Genomic DNA, 22,581 nt, shown 5'->3' with positions numbered 1-22,581 from the left:
GCTTAGTTTAACCCTTTTTTTTAAATAAAGTTAATTTGATTTTGAGTGTTACCAATAGAAAGCCTCATTTTTGTGAGTGTCAATATTAACATTAAGGATGAAGAGACTTTTTCGTGATAGTCCGATGTAAAAAGTTGGTCTGAAAAAAACGGTTGACCACTAAAAATACTTTATATGGCAAAACAACGTTTGCCGGGTCAGCTAGTACTGTGATAAATACGGCGAATTCGGACTAAACAGCATTTAGAATAGAGAATCCAAAATTTGTATATAATTTCTTTAAAAAAATGTTTGAACCCCTATCTTAATTTACATTCTGTATGACGTGTGCCCAAATAAATTTAACTGCCCCGAACTTACATCTTTATGCATGCAATGTAGAGTAACTAAAATAAGCGTACAAGGCATACTACCCTTTTTAATATCCCAATTACTCACTCTATTTCTACCCAGAATTCGGTGGTCTGCCGTACCCTTAGTTGCTATAATAAATATTTCTTACCAACAGACATTCGTCCATATAAAAAACTCTTTCAAAAAGCTAATCATTTTAATTATATAAGTATTTTAAGTATAGTAATCGAGTAGTTGACAATGACTTAAGACATACGCACATACGCACATATACACATACACTCATACACATAATTTTTTTATTTGATTTAATTATAATATTATGTTGGTTTCAGTGAGTCATACATTTTTGTGCCGTTTGGTGTCGAGACACTTGGCCCGTGGGGCCCAGAGGCGCGAATGTTCTAAATACTATCTTCGTGCCTCAATAAGGCTACTGGAAACCCAAGCGCTGGCAGCTATTTCGGTCAACGAATCAGCCTTGCTATCCAACGCGGTAATGCTGCCAGTATTCTTGGTACGCTTCCACGCATTACGTGGATAGCAGATAGTTATAATTTTATGTAGTTAGTCATAGTATTGTTAATATAGTTATAAGATTTGTTTTGTTTGAATAAATGTAAGATTATAGTGTAATTATAGCATTAAATGTTGTACCATAAATAGTGTGAACCTGTAATTGGAAGTCGGCCATAGCATAGTATTTTTGTAATTAGTTTAAATTTTCTGTGTTCTTGGCCTTGTTATACTTTCAGACCAATAGGAGTCCTTCATCAGTATGTGCGCTCGTAGTGCGTGGCTTGACAGAGCGGAGGGCGCGGGATACGTGAGGTGCGCCGACAGAGTGACGCACACGTTAGCACTGAAACTTTTGTGTCACTGTTAGTGTTCACGGGTAGCAACACCGATGAATCATGAATAAAGCCAATTTAAATAAATTAAGTGTTCGAAGTAAATCCATCTAACAGCATTATACTACAAATATTGCTTAGTAGATAAAATTAATTTCTTATAACTATGTGTTGCCTTTAGAAAGGCAGTACGGTGACCATTGATCAGTCCGGTCCTAGTTACCATTAACCATTTGTCTATAACATTACATTACCCTTTTTCATTAAGTCTCACTCTTAATAGTGTCTCGCGACAGCCTTAATAATTTAAAATGTAATTGGACAATTTAGCATTACGTCATTGTTTCTTCTAACAATCAGGCTGTCTCTTCGAATAGGTATCCTACTGTTGAGTAGTAAGATTTACAGCAGAACTTTGTTTTCTTAATATCTTAATTTTTTTTAGATTACAACGGCTGGAGCTTTATTATAAAAGTTCATTTAAATGTTACTTATGGTGTCTATTAGAATTTATAATATTAGGTCTTTATGTGAATAATAGTTAGATTTTTCAATAAGCCAAACTATTTACAGAGAGGAAACCCACACAGATATGTGATCACTTAACACCAGGTACCCGGACCCGTACGCTCTTTTGTCCTCCTATTCCATAAAAAAAGGTACCTAAACGGTGAATCCCATCACCACCCATTACAACTTCTTCCTGTCGGTAAATGTTTGTTTCAGAGAGCCCACCGCCTATGTGACGCTGACCATCTCAATGAGGAATTATAGCATGTCAAGAAAGTACTCCATGAGAACAAACTGCAGCCTTCTCGTTAGCACCTCAACAGTGCCACGTCATCCTAAAACGAGCTTCAGTTAATACTGTTTTCAAGCTACACAAGAATTCAAATATTTTTATTGAAAATAGGATGTGAAATCACTTATTGAAAGTCAAAAAAAAATCCAGCTATTCTTGAGACCAGTAAAGTGTAATATTCCACTGCAAGATGCAGGTGTCTATAAACTAGACTGCGACTGTGGCCTGTCTTACATTAGGCAAACCAAACCTAATATCTCAAGCCGACTTAAAGAACACATTGCGGATATCAAAACACAGACGTCTCTCTAAGTCATCTGTATGTGTGTACATAACAGACCGTCCTCCTGCTACTTCCGGTTCGACCAACCAAAACTTTTGGTAAAAGAGAATAGATTTCTCCCAAGACTGGTACGTGAAGCCATCGAAATTAAAAAAAAAACACCGAAATTTCAATAGAGAAGACGGTCCAAAATTATCTTACACCTGGGATCCAATAATCTCTAAATTAAAATCCACAACTACACATACCAAAAAAGAAGCGGGCACTGTCTAGAGCAAATACCACCTCCGAGGCAATAAATGGCGCCAAACTTCATAATACAGATATTATTTCCACAGACTCATTTCATCTGCAGTCCCCCTGAAAACGAGATCAGGAAATGTCTTGAAACGTTGGGTTAACTAAAATAAAAATGTTACTTTTACGCAAAAATCTAATGTAAAAACAGTTACAATTACACGCGTTTTAATCCTTTAAAAGTGTTTTATTTAAATGTTTTACACTCGCGTTAATCAAAGAAAATTATTAGTAATATATGATATGTTCATTTTATGACGAAACGCTTTGACACGATTTCATGTCCGAGAAATGATGGCACAGTAACTCGCTCCTCACGAAATCATCCAAACTCGATCTCTTTAATGTGCGCAGCTACAGAATCGAGCCACGAATAATATGTGAAATGTACGAGTTTATGTATATTGAGTAACAATTCACGGATAATTTGAGAATCCTTAATGAATCGAAGAACAAACATAAACTTGTTATGCTTTACTTAACTTCTAGAAAATGTACAAAAGAAATGCGTTACGATTAATATAAATTAACAATAGTTTTAAATTTCGAAATTTCAATGATAAGATAATAAAAAACGATTTTCTTAATGATACCACAGACTGGGAATGAAGCGAACACCCTCAGGCTCTTTAATTATAAACGTTTATTGTACGATATTACATTGTAATCCATATTTTTATAAAAATAAGGCCCGCTGAGTTTCTTGCGCCCGTTCTTCTCAGGTCTGAGGCAGTCTATTTTGAATGGGTGGTAGTTAGTAATTTGACTCAATTGAAAATGGATCTGGGCGTCCAGGTGTGATGATCGGGTTTTATTTACTTTAGACACCTGCGGTATGTCTTCCTCGGCTTATAATGTTTTGATATCGGTCTTACTGAAGTACCTATATGATTCTAAACAAATCTTTTGAAGTTTCTGACCATTTAAATAATAAATGCAAGCTTAAATAGTAATTGAAGAGTTTTTTTTTAGATAATAGAATAGGAACACATTGTACTAGTAATCCATATCCTGATAAAAAGAAAAGATAAAATTCACTTTAGATTCGGCTTAAATGCCAAACATTCAGTAAACGATATTTATTTTATATTATAGAATTTTATTTATTTTATAGAAATTTAATAATATAATTAATGGTACAGTTTAGTAATCTAAACTACTTTTACTATAGAGTAATGGTCAATTATTTGTTGACTAATATGTAGTAGTTATCACTTTGAAAGTTTGTTTTCAAAATAATTAAAAAAGTCAAACAAATTGCCTCTTACTAATCTATATATATAAAAATGAATTGCTGTTCGTTAGTCTTGCTAAAACTCGAGAACCGCTGGATCGATTTGGATGTCCAGGGAAGGTTTAAAAGGTGAATAAACATGAAATGCTCAAAATTAAATAAAAACAACAATTTTAATAATATTTTTTTTTATATCTTTCTATCTTTCTCAGGAAAAAAATAAACTTAGTTTTAGCTTACAATGGTTGGTAGATTAACAACAGTTGTTAACTATCTTTCAGATTATTTTTATGTACAAAGTACATAGGCTTAGTATGCAACGAGTTCGTGCATATCAAACAGCCATAATATTGTCATTCGAGCTGACAAAACACCTGCCGGTGAACACACAAGGAGGTTTAATTCACCCACCATTGACGAAGTGGCTGTTGTTATTGTGGGAGAAAATTTACAATCAAAAGCAATAATTCTTATTTCCAATATGATTTTGTATGGACATATTTTCTATTATTGACAAATTCATAAAAAAGCATTATTCTGTTAATTATATACAGAACAACGTCTGTCGGGTCAGCTAGTTATAAATAAAATTATAACTTAAATTGGACACATGTAATAAGTTCATAGATGACACTACTGTGAAATAAGATAACATTAATGAAAAATATTGAGTAAATAAAAAATAAAAATAAAGAGTATTATGATAACATTTAAAGTATAGTCTTATGTAAAGATAATTAGTATTAAAACGACTTTAAAATTTAGTAAACGCCATTAATGATGTAAAAACAGAGAAACTTGAAGTATAGCTTGCAAAAGTGCAAGTCAGGATGTGAACAAGAAATGACAATTCGTGAATATAAGAAGAAAGAAAAATTTAAACAAATAAATATTATGACTGTTCATTGTCAGTACATTTATAAAAACTTCATATACGTTCACAAAAATCGTCACCTTTTTGCTCTTAATAGTGATTTTGAAATAAGGGATTGCTTGTAACTAATTCTAATAGGCTTCATAAGATACATAATAGGTTTAATGGTAAATGTATTCACTTTAATAATAAAGTCCCAGCCACTGTTCAGGCATTATCTATAAATAAATTTAAATGATTTATAAAAAATGCCTCTGTCCAAAATACTCCACAGCTGAATATCGAAGTGATCGGACAGCATGGGACTAAATTATGAGTATTTTATAGCAATAGCAATGTACAATATTGTATATTTTTACTAAAAAGAGCGCAAATAAAAATAATGCTGGGAGAGTTTCTTGCGCCGCTTCTTCTCTCTCAGAGCGCCATTTGTTTCCGAAGCGGTAGTAGTATCTAGTATATTAGAAATGACATCAAAAGGAATTCTAAAGGAATCAATTTTGAGAAAATAAATGCCTTTTATAAAAGCGCGCCAAAAATAAAACGAATGTTCGTTCGAAATTCGTACTCGGTTAACGGCCGTTTTCAATAACCTATCTATCCTTAGTTTAACTTACTAGAGGTAGACAAATCTATCCTTTTACTCTTACTTACATTTCAATTACCTATCGACATAAAGCATTGGACTATAACTATATTGGACATATCTATGGATACACAAATAAAATTTGAATAACAAAATTTTATGAACGATGCGGCACCCGAACCCACGACCTCCGGCGTTCCGTGTCGGTGCTCTAACCAAATGAACTAACCGTTCCAGTGACGTATCGTCATAAAATCTTGTATGCTTTGTTCAACTCTCAGGTTGTGGCTTCATCTAGAGGATCCACTTTACAGTTAATAACCTGCTCAACCCTAATATGTATTTGCATATTAGGAAATTGACTTGAGATGTCACTCTAGTAAATCTAAACAATATGTTATGTTTTTAAAGTGATAATCTTCACTTTTAGAATTTTATTTGTAATACACAAATAAGTAATGAGTTATTTGTAACGCCTGTAAAGTAAAAACAATCATTTAAGGAAAACAAGAAATGAAACAACCGTACGACTCGATTTACTAAGGGACTACGCGCACTTATTCAGCTCCATTCGCGTTTCGCTGAACGATTTTGGTCACACTTATACAGCTCTGCTTCTATCAGCCGCGTACGGAACTTTAAATAACGTCTGCAATCTTTAATCTTTGCGTGCGAAATGATTATGTCAAGGAACAATACAGGTCGCAACTTGTCGACAAGGAGTCGCGAACCATCCCTGTAAAGAGCTGTTCCGCCGCATTCGACGGCTAACAGCGCTATACGCGGCGGAACAGCGCCGAACGCTCTCTATAGCATTCGCATAATAAAAACACATTTATCCTCATTTTATGCTGGTTTGCCGCGAAAGCAGAATGGACGCGGAAAGCTGAATCGACGCGTACACGTCTCCATACAAAATTGTTGTTTTCTATGGACAAAAGCTGAAAAGAGCTGAATAAGTGCGCGTAGTCCTTAAAGCTAAGCGCTGTAAATGCCGCAAGATAAAAAAATTTGCAATTACGAGTTTCATCAACCCATTATGAATGAAGCTCTCACCACAGAGTCTCATGTAACAACAGAGAATCTCAACGGCATATTATATGCGCTGCCGGCATTATAGTTTGTAATCGACTTATAATAAATATTCTTTTTAATTATATTATTTTAACAAGTGAGACTTTATTTATTTTACAAAGAATTATATAGAGATTTTAATGATATAGTTATATTGATATTATTCATTAGAAAATAAACACTTACACTTTTTACAGGTTAAGTCATAATCAGGTTCATGATTTTCTATTCTATGTATAAAAAATTGAAATATTTTTTTTCATTAAATAAAATAATTGAAAAGAAGAAATTGGAGCATGCATTATTCATTACTACATACAGTATGACGTTGTTATTAAATATTAACGAATATGGCTGTATGGGCTCGAACCAATAAAGTACAATAAAGTCCCAGCCACTGTTCAGGCATTATCTATAAATAAATTTAAATGTTTTATAAAGAAATGGCTCTGTCGTAAATCCTATTACTCCACTGCTGAATATCTAAATGATCGGACAGCCTGGGACTAGATTGTGATTATTTTATAGCGACTGTACAATATTGTATATTTTTATTGAAAAGAGCGCAGAAAAAAGAATGCTGGGAGAGTTTCTTGCGCCACTTCTTCTCTCTCAGAGCGCCATTTGTTTCCGAAGCGGTAGTAGTATCTAGTAGTATAAGAAATGACATCAAAAAGAATTCTAAAGGAATCAATTTTGAGAAAATAAATGCCTTTTTATGCCTTTTTTTTTTAACCCTTTGCCTGTTCTTATATCTAATGAACGAAGTAACCAAAAACTGGATGATACAGAAACGTGACGCCATCTTGCCGTAACGAACTTCCGGTTCCGTTGCATTGTCGTCCAGTTACCTAGTCGCACCTAAAGAAGTTTTACTTCAAAAATAAAATGAATTAAAACGTCACAAGAGCTATGGAGTTCAATAAATGCAACAAAAATGCTTATATTTATTTCTCACTACATCTTAGTCGATTGCCGACTATTCAATATAATTCCTAAAATTTTTCATCATCTTTCAACAATAATTGGTCCTGCCTTACCGGCCTCTAGCACTGATAAAATGATTTGATATTAATTTTATCAATAAGGTTAATTAATATTTCCATTTGTCTCGAGTGCTTACTTGGTTAATGTGTTGCAACAAACCCATAAACGAAGGATCCTAGTCGATGCACGAAAACAATGACACGATGCGCGTGAGTTACTCTCACAATACAATATGTATCACGCTCTTCATTCTTATATAAACCTGGTACTAATCCGTTTCAAATACATTCGAACGTTCAGTACATTTGAAGGAACAACGTGTTCCTTGTTAATATTTGAAACACTCATAAGTTCACAATGAATCTTGTAAGTAAAATAAAATAAAACAGTGATAATAATAAATTATTGAACTTTATAAGTGTCTTTTTCTAAATTTCAGTGGATAATTTATTTGACGGCCCTGGTTTGGACATGCATAAGATGCGAACCACCAGTAAATAGCTACCTACCTCCATCAGAATCGAATTCCCGACCTTCGTCACAATATGGAACTCCGGGAGCTGGGCAAAGGGGCCCTGGTCAATCCAGGGGCTTTCCAGGAAACCAACCGGGAAATAACTTTAACACACCAGGTGCTGCAAACTCTTTGTCTCCCGAATATGGATTGCCTGGCCAAGGCTCTGGATTTAATCAGCAAGGATTTGGGCAAGGAAATTCACCTAGTGCTCAATATGGTGCCCCTAACGGGTTGTCGAACCAATCGCCATTTGGTACTGGGCGGGGTAGACCACAATCTTCTTATGGAGTACCAAATCAGCAATTGTCAGGAGGAAATTTTCCATTCGGTAGTAGTGGTAGTGGAGCGCAGCAACCAGATAGTTCTTATGGAACCCCAAACAGTGGATTCCAGTCGCCAACCGGTGCGGGTTCAGGTGGACTTCGACCAGGTGGTTCTCGGTCGCCAAGCAGGGGACAGCAAAGAGGATCTCCATCATCGTCATATGGGACCCCTGATTTCGGTAATGATATAGATGATAAAAATAGTAATTATCGTGGATCAGGGGTAGACGAAAATAACGTAAGAGTCTTGCAGATATTGTTAATATTTCTGTAGATTTGCAAATGTAAATGAAATAATATAACGTTGTATTTTAGGGCCCTGCAAAATATCAATTTAGTTATGAGGTAGATGATGCAGAGACAGGTACAAAATTTGGTCATTCAGAACAACGAGATGGGGACGTGACTACTGGGGAGTATAATGTGGTGCTGCCAGATGGCAGAAAGCAGATTGTTGAATATGAGGCAGACCAAGATGGATACAAGCCTCAGATACGATACGAGGGTTTGTTTAAATAATCAGTAAGGCTTTAAGATATCTTCAGTGGAAAGGACTTTTGAGAAGTCCTCTAGAAAAAATAAATTTCAAGTTCATCAGATTTATATCAGCGCAATGATTGATGAATGATTGACGAGTGATTCTGAGAATCACTCAAAATAGTGACTGTTTTACAAAAGTAACGCTCTCTTTGAAAGTTATCTTTGTAAAAATTGTTCAAATTGTGGTAGAATTTAAATAACTCTTTTTATACTAATTTAAATAATTGTATAATTAATCCCAGAAGCAAGGGATTTAAAATAACAAATTGTTAACTCTATTTTACCAAAAAAACAATGCCTTATTTACTAAAAAAATATTCACACTTTTTTCACATAGGTAACGGAGCAGGTTTTGGCGGTGGTTCCGGTTTCGGTAAGATTATTAATTGTACTATGATTTTATAAATAACAACCAAAATATATTTTTATCAATTTTCAAATAAAATAAAATATATTTTGATATAACTGCTTTTGAGAATGAAATAGAATGTTTAGCATATTCTTGTGAACTTATTTTTTTTTTATTTTTTTTATTAGGGAATGGAGCAGGTTTTGGCGGTGGCTCAACATTGGGTGAGACATAATATACGTTTTATAGATTTAAAAAAAATCACTTATAAGCAGTACTTGTGCCTAAAAAGGAGACAACTTGTATCCGGCTAACTGATAGCCTATTGCTACAACCTCCTTTATATCAAAAATTATGGACACCATCAAAAATAGCACTTGGCATACTTCTATAGATAAATATTAAGCTTTTGCCATAGTGAATTATGTTAAAATGTATATATGTAGGCTCAGCAGGATTTGTTGCGCCTCTTCAATTGCCTCTTGCGACAATCTGCTCAGACTAGAATCACTGAGGCCAATTCTGGCTAGATGTTCACTCACCATGGTTTGTCAAGTTTGACAAATTTGATGGAGTAGATGGCACAAGGCACTTTACTTAAAACTTTCCTTTGGACCCGTCAAAAGTTTATATCACCAGCTTTCTCAATAGGCGCAGATACAGATACATACAGATCATTGTCGGTAGGTAGTGGGAGGCTCCTTTGCACAGGATGCCGGCTAGATTAAAGGTAGGTAATGTGTAAGCATTACTGTGTTTCGGTCTGAAGGGCGCCGTAGGTAGTGAAATTACTGGGAAATGAGACTTAACATCTTATGTCTAAGGTGAGGAACGCAGTTGTAGTGCCGTTCAGAAGTTTTGGGGTTTTTCAAGAATACTGAGTGGCACTGTTACCATCCTGCTCGTCTTATACCTAATTTTCATAAAAAAAATGATGCCAATAGACAGCAGTGGTTAATTATCATTACAACCTTATTTGTTCATATTATTTACACGTCTGTAAACTTCTTAAAACAGAATGCTGTGCTGTATGTTACTAGAATAAGAGAGTAAATTAAATTTATTTAGCGAATCATTTACCAATAAAAATATATTATTTATTTAAAATAAATAACATAATAAACATATTAATATTTATTTAAGGTGGTGGTCGTGGAAACCAAGGATATCCACAGTCGGGTGTAAACGGTGCCAATTCTTTTGCTGGTGAAGGAGGTTATCCCAGAGGAGGTCCAACAGGATCAGGGAGACCATCACCTGGATTCGGCCAAGGTGGCGGTTTCAGCCAAGGAGGTGGATATCCTAGAGGACCAAATGATCAAGATGGCTATCCCAGAGGACCAGGTGGTCAGGGAGGTTACGACGGTCAAAACTGCTCTGGCCGAAACTGCAACAATCAAAACGGATATCCAAACCAACAAAGAGGCAATGGAAATTTCGGGAACTCGAACATTGGCGAGGGTTACCCTAGTGGAGGACCAAATGGTCCCAGGGGTTCAGGATATTAGATCAACGAAAATGAAATATGAATATAGCTCAGTGTAAGCGGTACTTGATATGCTTGTGAATAAATAATTATCTATGACAAGATATTTTATTCTTAACATATAAGAAATTCTTATTCAATTTAAATATCCACATGGGATGATGATACAAATTCGATCTCAGCCATCCCTGGAAACCTAGGTAATTAACGACCTTACTGAAATTCAAAAGTAAATCCAATTTTTGTGTTTTGCAATTCTAAGAAGCTTGGAAATGATATCCTTAGATAGTTTATACGTCTAGATAGAGTATGCTGCTAATAGACAACCGATGAAAACAGGCCAGGTTTATTACTTTAGTGTGCGTGACAAGCTACGTCTTACACTCGGGATTTGTACGTCAATTTGTGTTTGTAGTATTGCTCAAAATAGAGTTTAACTGTCAAGTGTCAACCTTTCGAAGTTTTCACAGCTGTCACAGTGTGTCTAGAAGTATCAATAATCTGAGACGATATCCATATTGTAATAATAATAATTGTAATGTTATTAAGCAGGTGGCCATCATGGAATTTGATTTAGAGTGAATCAATTCCACCACCACCTTGAGACGTCGCAGCCGGCCATTTATTTCCTTATGGAGACGCAGATTAACGTACCCCGGGTACAAAATTGAGCATTAATTTCATTAGCCTCATGCCATTTATGTATTTGTGTACGTTAGGGAGGATATTTGCTGTCGCCGTCTCAGTAATTTTGAGAGTAGGGACCTTTCTACTCTCTTTCTCCTTGTAGATTTTGATGATCGCTTCCTCATCTATGCGTGTGTCTACAGGTCTCATAGTGATAATAACACAGAAACGGATGATCTCATGGGCTGCGTTCAAACGGCAATTGATCTCCTCCGCTGAAATCATAGTCTTGGGTGATTTCAACGGGAAAAATTCCGAATGGCTTAGATCACGTACCACAGACTACGCAGGACGATCTGTGCATAATTTGGCATTGGCGTATGATCTGTCCCAATTGGATGAGTCGCCAACGCGGCTCCCGGATGTGGAGAGTCACATGCCGTCCTAATTAGATCTTCTGCTGTCTACACATCCCGATAGGTACCAAGTCTCTGTCGACGCCCCTCTCGGATCGCCCGACCCTTGCCTGGTAGAGTGTAGTGCCTATACGACGCCCACGTCAGCAGCAGATCTTTTTTTGCATCCTACCCTTGGGGCAAGGTTTGATTCCCGTCGGATGATCCTAGTGCCTACGCCGTTGCAGTAGCCCATGTAATAATACAGGGAATGGATATTTTTATCCCAAGCTCTATAGTACCGATCGGTAGCAGATCACATCCCTAGTTCAATGCGTCAATTAAAGCAGCAAAAAAAAGCAAAAAACAGGCGTATCTAACTTGGGTTGCGGCGCTCGGCTCAAAGGATCCGAACTGCAATGTTCTGAAGAGGAAATATAATCGTGCCTCCAGATTTTTTAAGCGGTAAAGCACATGTTCAAAATCGGCGAGCAGCGTTCCAGTTACCCGACCGGAACACGCAAGTTCTGTCGTTGTCGAAAGCTGCTATTGGTAATTTCAACCAGCCGTCCCTGCCGCCGTTGCAAATATGAATGTCGGAATGACACCCTGGCCCATACGGCAAAAGTGAAAGCCGATTTCCTGTGCGCTTTTTTTGCCTCCAACTCGACTCTTGACGACAACGAAAATACACCGCCGACCACCGCTTGGTGTCAGAGCTCTTTGCCTGAAGTACAGTTCAGATAGAAAACTGTTAGGCGAGCTCTGTTTTCGTTGGACGTCAGGAAGTCGAACGGGCCGGATGGCATTCCCGCACTCATATACAAAAGGCGTAGTCCCTGACTCATGGAAGTCAGCCCTTGTCCATCGTATCCGGTTCAGAGACAGTTCGGATCCGGCAAACTACAGGCCTATAGCTATTACCTCCCTGCTCACCAAAATCATGGAGAGCATAATTAACCGCCAGCTCTTGATATACCTAGAGGTTCACCAGTTGAACAACGGCCGACACTACGGCTTTCGTCATAGTTGCTCGGCAGGTGATCTTCTGGTATACCTAACACAAACATGGGCGGCGGCTATCGAAAGCAAGGGGGAAGGCCTGGCAGTTAGCCTGGATATAGCGAAGGCCTTTGATCGTGTATGGCACAAGGTGCTTCTCGCATAACTTCCATCGATCGGGATTTCTCACTGGACGCAGCGTACAGGTCGTTGCTCAAACCCCATGCCCGTGAATGCTGGAGTACCCCAAGGCCCATACTGTTTCTTCTGCATATCAATGATATGTTGGACACCTCCAAAGTACATTGCTATGCAGACGAAAGCATGGGCCATGCAGGTCTCTCTCGGGAAATCATCGACCAGTACTGGAAGAAACTTGTGTATTCTATCAAGTCCTCTCTTGAGAAGGTCGCGGAATGGGGTAAATTGAACCTTGTCTAACTTAACCCCCAGAAGACTCAAGTTTGCGCGTTTACCACAAAAAAAACCCAACAACAACACTTCCCTTATCGCCTAGTATCGGAATACTGGGTCTCGAAATCTCGAGCGATTGCCAATTCCGCGGCGATATGGAGAGCAAAGCCAAATTAACTTCGAAGAAACTGGGCGTCTTAAATAGAGACACATTCTAGAGCTGTACAAAGCGCAGGTCTGTCATCTCCGGTCTGGTGCACCCCAGTATCAGCTCGATCCATTTGACCGCGTGCAACATAGAGCAGCTGGAATTGTCGGGGACCCAGTGCTCTGTGAACGGCTGGATCACTTGGCGTTGCATAGAGACATCGCTTCATTGTGTGTCCTCTACCGCATTTATCACGGGGAGTGTTTCGAAGAGCTGTTTCACCTGATACCTGCCGCCTAATTACACCTTCACACGACACGCCACAAGTTACATCATATCATATAGTTCGAGCAGCTCTCTCTATATATATATATATATATATATATAGAGCTGCTCGAACTGTCGGGGATCCAAGTGCTTTGTGAAGGCCTGGATCACTATAGCAATTCTCCATATATATGGATATCAGGATGATTTTTGTTCGATGAGTGTAGAGTAGCAGGTTACGGAATTGTGCAGGAAAAGTGTGAAATCTAAATTCACTTGGATTAAAGAATCAAGACAACTTAATTGAGATACGTACAAAGCAATTTATTCGACATTACATCGTGTTAACTTACAGTTCAAACTTAAGAGAATACAATGAAATGTAAATAGCCAGTGACATAAATATACTCTTACCATGGACTGTATATCCTAATTCTATATTGCGATTACAAAATATTTCCGCCACAAGAAAGACTTTTTTAACAAAATTTTCCTTAACTTACAACTTCATCCAGAAGTAATTTTGGAAACTATTTATAATAAACTGGAATTTAAAATAAGACTTCTGCCATTATTATTTTCTAGCCAATACAGAGACACGCGTAATAGAACGGGTGTGACAACCATTAGCAGTTTTGACCTGCAAGGCTCTTAGAAACTTGTCAGCACCTGGACAAACTTTAGTGACCCTTTCAATAGGCTAATAGATAGGTAGAGTGTTATTTTCATGTAAGATTACTAGAGACCCTACGTCTAGATTGTAAGATATTTAAATAATATTTGTAGCATCCTTTCCTGAAAGATTCTTGCATCATCATCATCATTTCAGCCGGAAGACGTCCACTGATGGACAAAGGCCTCCCCTAATTCAAATTCAAATATTTTTATTCAAAATAGGATGTGACATCACTTATTGAAAGTCAAAAATTACCACCCATTCCAAAACGAATGCTTCAGACCTGAGAAGAATGGGCGCAACAAACTCAGCGGGCTTTTTTTTTCATCAAAAAATATGTTTGCAAAGTTATATTGTACAATTAAACTTATTATTTAAAAGCCTGAGGGCGGTTGGTCCATTCCCAATCTATGGTATCATTAAGAAAGTCATTTATGTTATAGTAACCTTTACTACACAAACGTTTTCTAACAGTTATTAGTAGTACTTTTGTTTTGAACATTTTCTGGGATCTTGTTGTAAAAGCATATACATCGCCCCACAAAAGACATACTAACTCGACTTAGCCCAGTAGTAGGCATTATAAGCTTCTGTCTGTTCATGATGTTAACATAATGGTTATGAGAGTTTCTAGCAAATTCACTTATGTGCTTATGAACATACATTACATTATCATTATATTGAGAAGCAACAGTCAAGATGTTCATCTCTTTGAAGTTTGCTCTCAATGATTCTTTAGGACCTAGGTTATAAATAGCTCGAATAGCCCTCTTCTGCAGCACAAATATTGTATTAATATCGGCAGCGTTGCCCCATAGCAATATACCATAGGACATAATACTATGAAAATAACTAAAGATCGCCATGACCATGAAGGTCGGTCCTGCACTGCCCTCATCCAACCTGTTACCGCGATCTTGACCAGATTATGTATATACTAGTCAAAATAAAATAAGGGCCACTTGATTTTTTTAACCTAGTTAGCGATAATTTATTTTTTATGCATTCTCAATTAGCTGATAATTTATCGTGGTGGTACCTTATTTGTTTACATACCTTTTTTGAGTATTTTACCTGCATAATTGTTTAAAGTGGGTAGTTTTTGATAATTTATTGGAACCACTTGATTCTACCCGATTTTAAGCCGGATTTCAGCTCAGTCAAATTGACGATTCTGTCAAGAACGCTGTAAGTTTTGATTAACTTGTAGCTGAATTAACATTTTAAAAAAGTTATGCCGAGAATTCGACGTCATATGGACTTGCCAACCGTAACTACGGCCGTAACATTGCTTCAAGAAGGCCATTCGCAGCGTTCTGTGGCATTGCAGCTGGGTTTTTCCCGGCGAGCCATCCAAAATGCTTGGAATTGTTTACAAGAGACTGGGAGACTAACCAGGAGACGGAGATCTAGCGTTCTAGAGTTCGAGTTCGAGTAACTACCGCACAGGGGGACCGCCACGTGTGCTTGACTGCGCGCAGAGAACGCTGCATCACAGCCCGCTCTTTACGAAACCGTTTGCGGCAGGTGACCGGTACACGTGTTACTGATCAAACCATTAACTAGAAGATCAGCAGATCTCCAGGAGTCGCGTAGTGCGTATACCATTAACAAAGCTGTATCAACTGGGAGTGCCAGACAGGCTCGTGCGCATCATACGAGCCTACCTTACTGATCGCTCCTTCCGATATCGAGTAGAGGGCACCCTATCCTCACCCAGACCCATCAGGTCTGGCGTGCCACAGGGTTCTCCTCTCTCCCACTCTTTTCTCGCTCTTCACGAGCGACATTTCCAAGTTTCCGAGTGTCCAGCTCGCTCAGTACACTGACGATACGGCACTCTACTTTGGCTCCGCTCTATTGAACCGCTCAACCTTGAGCAGGAACATTAAAGTACTTCAAGCCGCCGTCGATGAACTAGGCAACTGGTTCAGAAAATGGCGGATTGAAGTGAACCCCACCAAGAGTGCAGCGGTACTCTTCGGTAACGCGAATAGCATCCGCGCTAAAAAACGACCGACCGACGTCATTAAATTCTATGAAACACCCATACCGTGGGTGAAGGATTACAAATACTTAGGAGTCACGTTCAACAGCAATATGAACTTCAAGAAACATATTGATACGGTATGCAATAGAGCCCGATTTGTCCTCAGTCGCCTTTATCCCCTTGTGTGTGGGCGAAGCAAACTTCCGCTCAAACACAAAGTGACGCTGTACAAAACCATCGTACGGCCCATACTGTCATACGCAAGCGTCGTTTTCGCGCACACCCGACCGAGCTACTTACGTCGTTTGCAAGTAGTTCAAAATAAATTCACGCGCATGGCAACCGGAGCCCCGTGGTTCATCGTGAAACGTTGACCTTCACCGTGACCTAGAGCTTCCGACGATAGCTCAACACTTTAAAGAGATCTCGCGACGCATCTTTGACAAGGCGCCTAACCATCCCAACATCTTGGTTAGGAAGGCATGCGGGTACACCCTCCTTCACCATAGTCTCAACCCAATAAGACGTCCCAGACACGTAACGGTAGACCCGGATGACGACATCACCATCGCGAACGCGACACCCACACAAACACCGACACAGACACGCACACACCGCCTTCGCAGGCGTAGGCGCGGTCAACCACCGCAAACCACTGGCACTCGTCACTCTGACGATGGCCAGCGGCCCGCACCCTAGATACACCACACATTGTTTTGATACCCGACGAGACGTTAGTCCTCGTCCTGTAATCGTTTCACTACACTCACTCACACACGGACTGACTGACGGACTGACATACACCACTTACACAACCACAAACACACTCCACAAACAGACACAAACACAAACATACATGCACACTAACATTTACACTACTTACACACATACAAACATACATACTTACAATCATAAACACATACACACACACTTACATACATTACACTAAACATCACCACACTCGCCGGCGAGTGTGTTCTTCTCATCTTTTCATCTTCATCTCATCTTCATTTTCATTTTCATTCTCTCTCCTTCCCACAAGCACACAGCCGGTCTGAGGTTCGAGTCTCCTTAGGAGACGCCCCGCGACTGTTGTTGCGTAGTCTTTGCGGCCTCGACGGCCCACGTCCTACTTCGCTGTGAAAGCCAGGGCTGCTAACAGCACAGAGGAGGTTTTAGTCGGTATGGGGCGTCCGCTTACGCGGACACTCGAGTCCGACATATTACGCCCCGTTCCGGGGCGTAAAAACGTAACAGTATTTCCTCCTCTCAAAAAAAAAAAAAAAAAACATTAACAAGTGCTCATCGTGCAAACCGATTATAGTTTGCAAGGCAGCATCTGGCATGGGATATGAATCATTGGAGGACAGTATTGTGATGAGTGCAAAGTTAAATTTTTTAGTGATGACCATTGCATTAGGGTCTGCAGGCGTGAAGGTGAGCGATTTTCATATGCTTGTATCCATGAAAGTGACAGATTTGGGGGCCTCAATATTATGGTATAGGGAGGAATCTCTAAGTCAGGCTGGACAGTTAGAACCGAGCTGGTAATTCTAAACGAAGGCACAATAACAGCTCAACGTTACATCGAGGAGATCATAAGAACCCATGTGATCTCATATGCACTGAGAATCAGCGCAAGATTCCATCTGATGCACGATAATGCTCGCACTCATACAGCAAGAGACACCAGAGAAGCCCTAGAGGAGGCTCGTATACAGGTGTTGCCCTGGCCTGCAAACAGTCCGGATCTCAAACCGATTGAACACATGTGGGAACAACCCGTGCAAAATGAAAGACAGCTAATAAACGTTCTGAAATCTAGCTGGGAACAAATTCCTCAAGAAACAGTGGAACACCTGGTGGAGAGTGTACATTGTAGGCTTCAAAAGTACATTAGAAACTGAAGAAAGCATACTAGATATTGATATTGATTTTTTTTTTCAAATTTTTTTCATCACTAATTATTCTAGCAAAAATTTTTATTTTTTAGAAAAAGATGAGAAAATTTCTTTCTTTTTATTGTTTGCACAGTTATTTTATGCTGTCCAATCGTATCATTATTCATCCTTTAAACCTCAAGAATTCATGAGAATACTGTAAAAACGTGGTGGCCCTTATTTTGTTTTGACTAGTATATATATAGCTGACCCAGCAAACGTTGTATTGCCGATATTAAAATCGCGAGACAAAAGTAACTGTTGATCGTAGATCGGTGAAAATTTGAAGTTGTTTGTATTTTTTAATGCTGACTCATAATCAAACAAATTAAAAAAAAAGTCAAAACAATAAAAAAAATAAATTTCGTGTGGACCACCCTTAACATTTAGGGGGATGAAAAAGAGATATGCACTCAAAATTAGCCAATATGCACTCAAAATTTCATGAGAATCGGTCAAGCCGTTTCGGAGGAGTTCAATGTTTAATACCATGACACGAGAATTTTATATATTAGAGATAGATATATATGTATATATATGTTGCATACTTGTAGATAATTTCCAAAATTTGAGTCTGTTAACCAGTGTTTTTTATACATCTTTTTCCGGATATAGGAGATATTTGAAGTCATTCATGTCATTTTATAGTGGGAATATGGGGCACCTTGAAAATAGATTGAAGATTCTCAAGTATTTCGAAGCCTGCATATCGAATTTCAACCACAAAGAGCCGAAAACAGTAGTTGCAAGATTAACTACTTTACCAAATGACTCGCCATAAATTTCTTACAGGAGATGATGGTCTCTTCCAGGTCATAAACGACAATTTCCCATTTAAAATACTTAAAAAAAATTTCAAAATGTGAAACATCCCAATTAATATCCTAATTAAAAATTAATTTAAACCAAAGTACAATAGAAATATGAAGTAACTATATTAAAAAAAAAACAAAAAAACTGACCGCCATTTTTGGCAAACAAGCACATGACGCTTCAAAACATTTTGTTGCGTACTTCAGAACATCCGGGTTTTAGTAAACAACAATAAACGATAGAGAAGCCAAAAATACAACATTCACGTTCAGAAAATACAGCTTTCAACGATGTGAAACTATACAGATTTCGGCCTCCATTTACACTTAAAATAATTATTATAAGAAAGTCATAAAAGCGAGTTAAAGACAAAGTGATCCTTCGGTGACTATCATCATCACTTGAGGCAAAGATTAAAAAATATGACCCATATCAATCCTTCTAATTAGTAATGTTTCAGGTATTTTAACTGCTTGCTAGGTTTATGTGTTGCAATAAAACAATAAATAAAGGCTTCCAGTCGATACACAAAATAATGACACGATGCGCGTGAGTTACTCTCACATTACAATATGTATCACGCTCTTCATTCTTATATAAACCTGGTACTAATCCGTTTCAAATACATTCGAACGTTCAGTACATTTGAAGGAACAACGTGTTCCTTGTTAATATTTGAAACACTCATAACTCCACAATGAATCTTGTAAGTAAAATAATATACGGTAATAATCAACATTTACAATTACTACAACTATTTGTAAATTTCAGTGGATATTTTGTTTGACGGCTCTGGTTTGGACATATATAAGATGTGAACCGCCAGTAAATAGCTACCTACCTCCATCAGGATTGAATTCCCAGCCTTCTTCTCAATATGGAACTCCAGAAGCTGCTTCAAGAGGTCCTGGTCAATACAATGGTCCTCAAGGAAACCAACCTGGGATTGGATTTAACACACCAGGCGCGCCAAACTCTTTGTCGCCTGAATATGAATTTTCTAGGCAAGGCTCTGGATTTGCTCAACAAGGGTTGGGCCAACGAAATACCCCTAACGGACAGTCGGCATTTGATTTTGGGAATGGTAGCCCACAATCCTCATATGGAGTACCAAATCAGCAATCAGCAGCAGGAAATATTCCATTTGGTGGTCGCGGTAGTGGATTCCAGCAACCAGATAGTTCGTATGGAACGCCAAATAGTGGATTCCAGTCGCCAACCGGTTCTGGTTCAGATGGATTTGGACCAGGTGTTTCTCGGTCGCCAAGCAGGGGACAACAAAGAGGACCTCCATCGTCATCATATGGGACCCCTGACTTCGGTAATGATATAGGTGGTAAAAATAGTAATTATCGTGGATCAGGGGCGGACGAAAATAACGTAAGAGTCTTGCAGATATTGTTAATATTACTGTAGATTTGCAAATACAAATAACATGATATAACTTTGTATTTTAGGGCCCTGCAAAATATCAATTTCGTTATGAGGTAGATGATGCAGAGACAGGTACAAAAATTGGTCATTCAGAACAACGAGATGGGGACGTGACTACTGGGGAGTATAATGTGGTGCTGCCAGATGGCAGAAAGCAGATTGTTGAATATGAGGCAGACCAAGATGGATACAAGCCTCAGATACGATACGAGGGTTTGTTTAAATAATCAGTACGGCTTTAAGAGTTCTTCAGTGGAAAGGCTTTTGTGAAATAGATTATAAAGAATAAACATTAATTAGTCTGTTCCGCAAACTCAATTGTTTATGATTTTTGATAAGATAAAGTGACCAGAAGAGCTAGCCCTAAAAGTGACACGCTCTGCTCATTACAATGCAGTGCTGCTCAGAATTCTTGTTTAAAAATTCAAATTATTATATAGTTAGACACTGTTTAACAGAACACGTGTCTAAGCCATGTTTAAATTACTTTTGTAATTTCTTTTAACGTGTATCGCAAATTTTTTTCTTGGTATACAACTTCAATTTTCTGTCTCATTTTACCACGAAATCAAGTTTTCCAAAATGTTAATCAGGCTTTTTTTATATAGGCAACGGAGCTGGTTTTGGCGGTGGTTTTGGCCTTGGTAAGAATACTATTGTATATATTAGAAAAATAAATGTATTTTTTTTAATTTTCAAAGTGAACCTGTACCAGATATATAACATTGAGTAATATTTTTTTAGTTCTCTATTAAAACAAACTATACAATTATTATAATAAGTTCTCTGTTAAAACTAACTATACAATTCTAAGCTTATTATATTTTTCATTTAATTTATTCATCATAAGGAAATGGAGCAGGTCTTTCTGTTGGCTCTGGATTTGGTTAGACTTAAACATATTTACAAAAGTAGGCTATTTTTACAATATAAAATACGGAGTAAAAACTATTTTATTCAAAGGATCAGCCTATCCACCGCGAAAATTAGTATTTTTGGTACACTTCATCATCATATTAAGTATTCTAAATATACAGGTGATCCCAAAGTTATGGGACATGAAGGGAAAGTACCTTAAATATCGAAGATAGGCTATTTTACTGAAAGAAGACTTTATCTTATTTTTAAAAGTTAGTAATTCTGAATGGCTGAAAACTAATAACTCTTCTTAAGTAACATAGTATTTTAAAAGAAAGGAACAACGTAAAATGAATGTTTTCCTACTTGGATTGGTACGAATGGTTGATGATTGGACTGATTAGATGGCCGGCCAGATCCCCGGACCTTACACCATTAGACTTCTTCTTTTGGGGATATGTGAAAGATATGCTATACAAGAAACGATACGAGAACGTGGGCGAGTTACAAACAGAATTGTGCCATATCATATCGAGTATTCACCATAAAATGATAAGAAAATCAACAGGCAGCGGACTCATTAAAAGATTGGCGATTTGCGTAAGACAAAAGAGATCACATTTTTAGCATGTAATTAATTAATTTACAAAAAAATACCCACTTAATTGACTACTTTCTTTTAAAATACTATGTTACTTAAGAAGAGTTATTAGTTTATGGTCATTCTTTCGATTGGCATCATAAAAGTAGGGGTGGTTTTTTTATTACATTTAAGTCGGTTCGATTCCCAGACGAGGCAAGTAATTTTTAGAAAATCTTTGAATGCAGAATTACTAACTTTTAAAAATAACATAAAGTCTTCTTTCAGTAAAATAGCCTATCTTCAATATTTAAGGTACTTTCCCTTCATGTCCCATAACTTTGGGACATTCTGTATATAACATATAGTGAATATATATAATAATATAGTGTCACTATATAAGTATATTATAATAGTTTTGCACCACATTAAGAATAATAATAATGAAAATATTATTTAAAGGTGGAAACCAAGAATACCCCCAGTCTGATGTAAATAGAGCCAATTCTGTTGCTGGTGAAGGCGGTTATCCCAGAGGAGGTCCAACAGAGTTAAGGGGGTTAGGAGTACCATCACTTGAAACTAGCCAAGGTGGAGGATTTGGTCAAGATGATGGTTACCCTAGAGGGCCAAATGATCAAAATGGCTACCCCAGACGACCAGGTAATCAAGGAGATTACGACGGTCAAAACTGCTCTGGATCAAACTGCAACAATCAAGACGGATATCCAAACCAACAAAGAGGCAATGGAAATTTCGGGAACTCAAACAATGGCGAGGGTTACTCAAGCGGTGGACCAAATGGTCCGAGGGGTTCAGGATATTAAATCTACTCAAAACATCCTTATATCTCAGTGTAAACGGTACTTGTAAATAAAAA

General features: G+C 37.8%; 1 protein-coding gene across 4 annotated transcripts; it reads left to right on the top strand.

Moving 5' to 3' along the window:
• Window positions 1–904: 904 nt before the first annotated feature.
• LOC126971787 (pro-resilin-like) lies at window positions 905–22,561 on the top strand. 4 transcript variants are annotated; one of them, XM_050818203.1, is made up of 6 exons: window positions 7,642–7,708; window positions 7,782–8,420; window positions 8,498–8,687; window positions 9,060–9,095; window positions 9,260–9,295; window positions 10,215–10,650. In XM_050818203.1, the coding sequence occupies exons 1-6, from the start codon at window positions 7,700–7,702 to the stop codon at window positions 10,577–10,579; spliced, it is 1,275 nt and encodes a 424-aa protein (XP_050674160.1). In that variant the 5' UTR covers window positions 7,642–7,699; the 3' UTR covers window positions 10,580–10,650. The 4 variants fall into 4 exon arrangements, 2 of the variants coding, with proteins under 2 accessions (XP_050674159.1, XP_050674160.1); XM_050818202.1 differs by lacking the exons at window positions 7,642–7,708; window positions 9,060–9,095; window positions 9,260–9,295; window positions 10,215–10,650 and adding exons at window positions 905–1,305; window positions 20,872–20,907; window positions 22,164–22,561 and having other exon boundaries at window positions 7,762–8,420; XR_007730992.1 differs by lacking the exons at window positions 7,642–7,708; window positions 7,782–8,420; window positions 8,498–8,687 and adding an exon at window positions 1,177–1,305 and having other exon boundaries at window positions 10,215–10,286.
• The last annotated feature ends 20 nt before the right edge of the window (window positions 22,562–22,581 follow it).

The sequence above is a fragment of the Leptidea sinapis genome, chromosome 24 (assembly GCF_905404315.1).
Source record: "Leptidea sinapis chromosome 24, ilLepSina1.1, whole genome shotgun sequence".
NCBI lineage: Eukaryota > Metazoa > Arthropoda > Insecta > Lepidoptera > Pieridae > Leptidea > Leptidea sinapis.
Note: the sequence above shows the minus strand (reverse complement) of the source record. Positions and strands in the feature narration are given on the sequence as shown.

What these genes read in the sequence shown, in the direction of transcription:
- LOC126971787 (XM_050818202.1), top strand. Translation starts at nt 1,269, where the DNA reads ATGAATAAAGCCAATTTAAATAAATTAAGTGTTCGAA. An exon ending in CAGGGGTAGACGAAAATAAC is followed by an intron (nt 8,421 to 8,497) that starts GTAAGAGTCTTG and finishes GTTGTATTTTAG; the next exon opens with GGCCCTGCAAAATATCAATT. An exon ending in GCCTCAGATACGATACGAGG is followed by an intron (nt 8,688 to 20,871) that starts GTTTGTTTAAAT and finishes TTTTTTATATAG; the next exon opens with GCAACGGAGCTGGTTTTGGC.